At 31.3% G+C, this 6,540-nt stretch overlaps 1 protein-coding gene across 1 annotated transcript in view; it reads left to right on the top strand.

Moving 5' to 3' along the window:
• The window catches only part of CFAP47 (cilia and flagella associated protein 47), a 573,852-nt gene that overhangs the window by 526,510 nt on the left and 40,802 nt on the right, over nt 1–6,540 (top strand). The window contains exons 53-54 of the mRNA XM_012642083.1: nt 2,149–2,308; nt 3,887–3,981. Of these exons, the coding sequence (XP_012497537.1) occupies nt 2,149–2,308; nt 3,887–3,981 (255 nt within the window). The remainder of the gene's footprint in view (nt 1–2,148; nt 2,309–3,886; nt 3,982–6,540) is intronic.

Raw genomic sequence — 6,540 nt, 5'->3', positions numbered from 1 at the left:
TTATGATGAATTCAATAGTGAACTACAGTTCTACTTGTAGGCTTGGTAAGAAGTTACAACCACAAATAGGCTACTAGATTTTTAATTACATGGACTTATTTGTCCTGGCATTATCTTTTATTCTTTCAATTTAAACATTATAAGATAGTGTAGTAAAACTAATGAATTACTCTTTTATATCTCTCTTGACTCCTCACATTGTCTACACTATCTAAAATTCTAGGTTTATTTTTAGTTGTAATATAATCTAGTTTTAGTAATAATATAATCTTTTTAAGGGCAACTGATAATTCCTAAAACTGATTGCTTGGGGATGTATGCGTTGTTTATTTGACTCAGCTTTTGCTGTTTTTATCCAAAGACATTTTAAAATGAATTAATCTGTAATTTCACCATAATTAAAAAGGAAGAGTGAAATTCCCATAAGCTATAGGCTTAAGATTTGCACTTATGACCTTTGAAATATACACTCATCCAGCTTGCTCGTTCATTACCTTGGAGGAAGGTTTATAGATTTGAAGTCACAATAGAAAATCTCTTTTATTGTGAAATAATGATTGAAAACCACAATAAAATATCAATAAAAAAAGAAAAGAGTAAGTCTAGAGTTCAAACGTATCTTACAAGTTCTTACAAAGATCTCTGTGTATGTAAAATATAATGACCTTCATAATGTATAAGACTGTTTTCATAGGAAGTGTATTTGTTTTAATTAGCTCTATTTCACACTACAATGATTCATTAAAAATATAGAGCTCATAAAGACAAAGTTGAAGATAATATACTTTGTTTAGATATCTGAGTAAACAACATAATCTTTCAATGGGACTTTGGGCAAATTATTTCACCCAAATGCCTCAATTTCTCCATCTCTAAAATAAGAAACATAATAGCACTTAATTTATGTTGGTTTTCTGAGAATTAAATAAGATATTTTATAAAAAATACTTAGCAGAAAGCCTGGCATATAGTCAATGCTCAATGAATATTAACTATTAATCATATTAATTATTAGCTATTATTAACTATAGTAATAGGCTTTAGAACATTTTGATTTCTTCAAGGAATAAAATTAAATATTTGAAAATTTATAAGAATTTTCAGTTGGAATGTTTTGCATAGACCATTTTTTATTTCCATTTTTGATGTTCTTAATAGTTTAATACAGTATTCTCATCTGAGACAAAATGGTTTTGATTATCATCAGTCATAACAAAGAATTAAAATAAAGTGTACTCAATAATCCTCTATTTTCTTATAAAGAAGTAGTGTTACTCTTCAAAGTAAAGGTAGAAACTCATTGCTTGGAAATTCTCCCTGTTACAAGTGGCCTGAAACTCACCACTCTTCCAACCTCTCAAAACTTGTCGAGCAGTTAGTTTTTATTTTGCTTTTGTTATTTTCAAAGTATGGTCTCATGACCATCTGCTTTTGGATCCTGTGTGGTGCTATTTAGGCATGCAGCCTCCAGGGCTCATACTCCAACTGCATAAATCAGAATCTCTAGGTATAGGGCTCAGCAAGCTCCATGTCTATCAAGTTTCTCAGGTGGTTCTTATGCATAGTAAAGGTTGAAAAATTCGAATACATCAGACCACAAGAAAATACTGTCAGTTTTTCTGTCTTCTGATTTTCCCAACTGGGAGCAAATGCCTCTTTCTTTCACAAACAAGCTTTGACTTTCCTCATGGATCAGCTAAATAAATTAACAGTTTTTACTGGCAGCAATTTTGGGGCTCTAGTCAGAGACCTGGACCTGTTATGGTCTAGAAAAAAATTCACAAGAAATTAAAGGATCAAAAATTGCTGTATTTTCTCCTCTGTAAAATGGAGTAAGGCTTGAAAAGACTCATGGGTTTTATGGTACTTTTATCACTTTGGGAAATCCCACTTTCAACATTCCCTCAGGCCTTCCAGTCTCTTCAGGAGAAATTTCTTACCTCAGGATAAAATGTGTATTTTAATAGAGTTGATTACATTTGAGGGAAAATAGTGAAATGCGTGTATAATTTAGCATAATGTATTTTTTTGTTCAGAAGCAATTTTGAAAAATTGATAATCAGTAAGAGAATTAGATGATTACTTTCTGCTGTTAAACTATAATCTGTAATATTTATTACATTAAAATTATTTTTGTGTGTTTTACAGGAATTGCATTGCCTCCTAAAGGAAATGTAGATATCTTAGTGTTATTTGTGCCCCCAAGTCTGAAATTATACAAAACAATAGTCATTGTTCAGATGATGAGAGCAAATACAAAAAGTTGGCCTATTGACAATTTTGATGAATTGGATATAAACATGAAAAGGTAACATTTATATAAAGACATTAAAGGAAAATTATTTTATTTTGACTGGCACTGATGTGATAGGTTTCCTTTACATGTAAAGCTCATGATTTTATATTCACTGAACTGCTGAAATTAGTCTGTTCAAAAGAGGAAAATATATTTATTATGTGGGCATATATTATATATGCATATAATACATATAATATAATAAAATATTTAATACATATTATATAATATATTTATATATTTAAAGTATATGTTTTATGTATTCACAAAATATTTTTATTGTTATAATAATATGTAATATATATAATTGCTTATTTGAATTTCAGAAAGATCAACAAGTTTAATCTTAAATATTATTATCAAAGAATCAGAGTCAGAGACATGCAAACAGAGTCCTTTTTGACTGGGAAAATAGTGACTTTTAACACAATAAATAATCAATATCCAGAGGGCAACCTTAAACAACTGGGCAAAATATAGGCCCAGGCATTGTGATACAGGCATTCAACAAGTGATAACACTGTGCCAGGTGGATAGGAAATCCCAAGGAAACACTGCTGTCACTGCTACTATGTGCTATGTACTGCTATGACACTACTGTGTCATTGCCAGATGCAGCTTACTTGTGACCTTCTTGCTTAGCTTAAACTCCAATAATGGTGCAAAATTGAAATGTTTTCTCTGCTTTTATAGTTTAATCAAATAATGGTCTAGAAATTTTAGTTAAACAGAAATCATGATTTTGTCCTACATATGTATATTTCTTCCAAACAATTTTTTAAATGCCTTACTATGGGCCTATTAGTATTCATTCTGCTATGCATTTCACCCCTTTACAGTCAAGACTGGCTACATATTAATAATTTGTGATTTCCAGGAAAAAATGAGAATGAGGGGACCCTTGTTCAAAAATTATCAAGAATTTCAAGTCAGTTACAGTAGCGCATTAAACAAGCATGGCGCCCTTCTAAGTGTGGGATATTATGCAATTGCACAAGTCACATGCACAACTGGTCCTGCCTGCACTATTTTGCATTTTATTTGAACAAGAAAACCTCATCTTCAATAAGGATCAGAAATATTTTTCTAGTATTGCTGTCTTACTAAAGGTATATGATGGAAAATATTTGGATAAATGCTCTCTTTCTTTTAACTGGTATCCCCTAAAAGTAAATTCCTTATCACTTTCTGAAGTCCTGTACTTTATGGCATTTTTTGTTTTGTGCTTTGCCTGTCCAATTTACAATATAATCTGTGAGGACTATATTATCTCTAATCACAGTTGAGTCACATCAATAAATACGAATAGCAATCTTTAAAACAGGGAAAATCTCTTCAATTTTAACGTATATCTCATGATGGTTTTATTATAGTTTTCTTTGTGATAATTTCCCAGGATTGACTTTGAAATGTTTATAAAATCAATATTTGCAGAAAAAGTTTTCTATTTTGTCAGTTTCCCTCTACCAAAGTTTAAATTCACAAGCTTTAGTAAAATACTATGAGGTTAATAAAGAATAAGTGATTTTATGCTAATGTGGAAAGCATTTCTCTTTTTTGTTCACTCTTAATATTTTAATTTCTAATTAGAACTATGGGAGTAGACAGTGGAGAAATTCAAGCAATACACTGGATGTACCCTATTCTTGGGCTCCCACAGACACCATTTCCTAAATCTCCTTCAGGTAGGTATAGAGTCAGAGAACACCAGAAGTCTAAGGCACCTTAGATATCCTATAATCCTATCTCTTCTTTGTTCAAGATCCATAGAAAGTAAGTAATGACATGAGCAGCCCCATGGATGGGAATACTGGGATATAAACCTACTCTTCCAATGAATCCAATGACTTTTCCACAAAACCAAATGATTTCCTGTTACCTTCCTATTGATGAAACCCAGTTAACAGTTAAGGTTAAAATGAAATTAACTTCAAACCCCTTTATCCCACGCAGCCCTGCACTAGATCTATAAAATTCCCAGGTACACTTGTTCTCAGGTCACTTTCAATCATCCTATTTCAGCTTCTGTGTAACTCTCAGTCTCATCTAAGAACTGTCCTGTGGGGATGATGATCCCTTTATTCTTACTTGTCTCAGATGCAAAATCTTTATGATGTTCTGCAGAATCAGTCAGGATGTACTGAAGTTTTCAGTGAGGTTTACTTTGCCAAGATACACACGATATAAAATCCCTGCTCTTAAATATATTTATTTTGTCAATGACTCCCCTTTTTTCCCCACATACCTCAGGCTTCTCTCAAGTTTCTATGTATTCTTGTTCATCAATACTCTTCTCGCTTCTTTCACATTCTTTGATCTTACCATTTTCTTCCCAGGATCAGCCGTAGAAACAAAATTTCTTTTAGATAACCATACAGCAAAATAGAGTATTCCAACCTCTTACCAGGTTCTAGGTGGAGTTGTATATAGCTAAGATGCATTGAATTGCTCTGCAAAACAAAGGGCTATCTATATTGGATCTCTCTCTTGAGCAGCACAGATGAGTTAAGTCTTGAAGTTTTGTTTTTCCCTTTCCCTCCAATACTAATTTTTGTAAGTAAAAAGGAGTTAGACTTCCACTGACATATGTCACCACACTTAGAAAGAAGAGAAACTAGTAAGTTTTGCTTGTAAATAAAGCATTTCTCCAAATAACACTAATTATAAAAGAAGGCCAAGACCACGTATTTCCTTATGTAGTTTTAAGTTTAACTGTAGTGAAAATCCACATATAGAATAGTACCTTTGACAATAGATGTCATTTCTTTTACTTAAAGTACTTTTACTCTTGAATTAAAATATTATCAACACATACATAAATATTTCAAATATGCTAAATTATCTTCGGAATGATGCACAAATATGTGGAAATGTTTCCTTTATTTCCTTCTAGAAGATAGTTGATTGTATACTTTCCATAGAGCTGAACTTTTTAAAATTTATAATACACAGTAATCTGGTCAAAGTGTTGTAATAAAGCCTAGACGTTACTCTGTTGGAATTCTAATAGTAGTGTTGCTCATGTCTGCTGCAGAAAAGATTTTATCTTCTGCAGATTAAAGGCTTAAAGCAAAAAATTTTCAGTCAGAAACAAAGCCTATGAGAAGACAGAAACATAAATTTCTTGTACATTTTTCTTCAAAGAAAGTTAAATGTGCTCCAGAGCATTCTCCTTCAAGTCACTTTTCTTGGGATTTTTAAATTAAATGTGAGTTCTGTAAATAGCTTACCTCAGATTAGCACAACCCAGTAGTAACATTGGTGTTCTGAAATAGATTATATATTAGTTATGAAATCATTTTACCAAAATTTAAAATCTATGCTGATAACTATTTTTAATTGCAAATGCATTTGAAAGGGGAATGGATATAATTTTATAAATACATATTATTTGCTTTCTGTACAGTCCATTCTTCCATTCCTCCATTCTTTATTTAATAACCCACCAGATATAACCTACTACTTTCCCTGCTCAACTGTATTACTGTCAAAGTTTATTATTTTTTTGCTTTTTTATGTATCTATCATTCAGGTTATTCTCAAATCCAGGATGCTTTTGCTGTTCTGTGAACTACCTTTTGTCTTTGTGAATTCTTATCTACTACTGTCTGTTGGGGCAGATAACTGGAAAAGGACTCCAGTACCTGTCACATTTAAAGACAACAGAATGTGAATCCATTGTGATTGCGTGATCTTTCCATTGTCAGGGCACTAATTTCCTGAGGACTCATAGGACAAGACCAAGGATATGATGCTAATTGTAACTTTCATCACACTTATTTCCAATTTAATGCTTTAATACTAAAACTAATTATAACCAGAAAGGCTCGTATATTTTTCCTAGCCATTTTAACTCTTTTATATCTATCTTTGTACCCTTATTGTATATTTCACATACTTATTCTAAGTCTAGAATGTTCACTATAAATTTATAAATTTTATAACGAAAAAATAAATACATTATAATATTTTTATACTATAAATATCATATGTATTGTGAAAACACAATCTGAAGACATCATCTAATTTTGTGGTTTATGTGATTATATTATTATTGATCCCACAAAATCATAGCATAATACATTTCAAATGCTTTTTTATGATTCCCCTTTTCCCTTATATTCAATGTGTGTTTGACTTGATAAAAGTATAACATTTAATATATTTGGGTAAATAACGTTCTTATTTATGTGGACTCAACTACACATGACACCATAGTATTATAGAACTAATGCCAAAAACTA

Source organism: Propithecus coquereli, unplaced genomic scaffold (assembly GCF_000956105.1).
Source record: "Propithecus coquereli isolate 6110/MARCELLA unplaced genomic scaffold, Pcoq_1.0 Scaffold173, whole genome shotgun sequence".
Lineage (NCBI taxonomy): Eukaryota > Metazoa > Chordata > Mammalia > Primates > Indriidae > Propithecus > Propithecus coquereli.
Note: the sequence above shows the minus strand (reverse complement) of the source record. Positions and strands in the feature narration are given on the sequence as shown.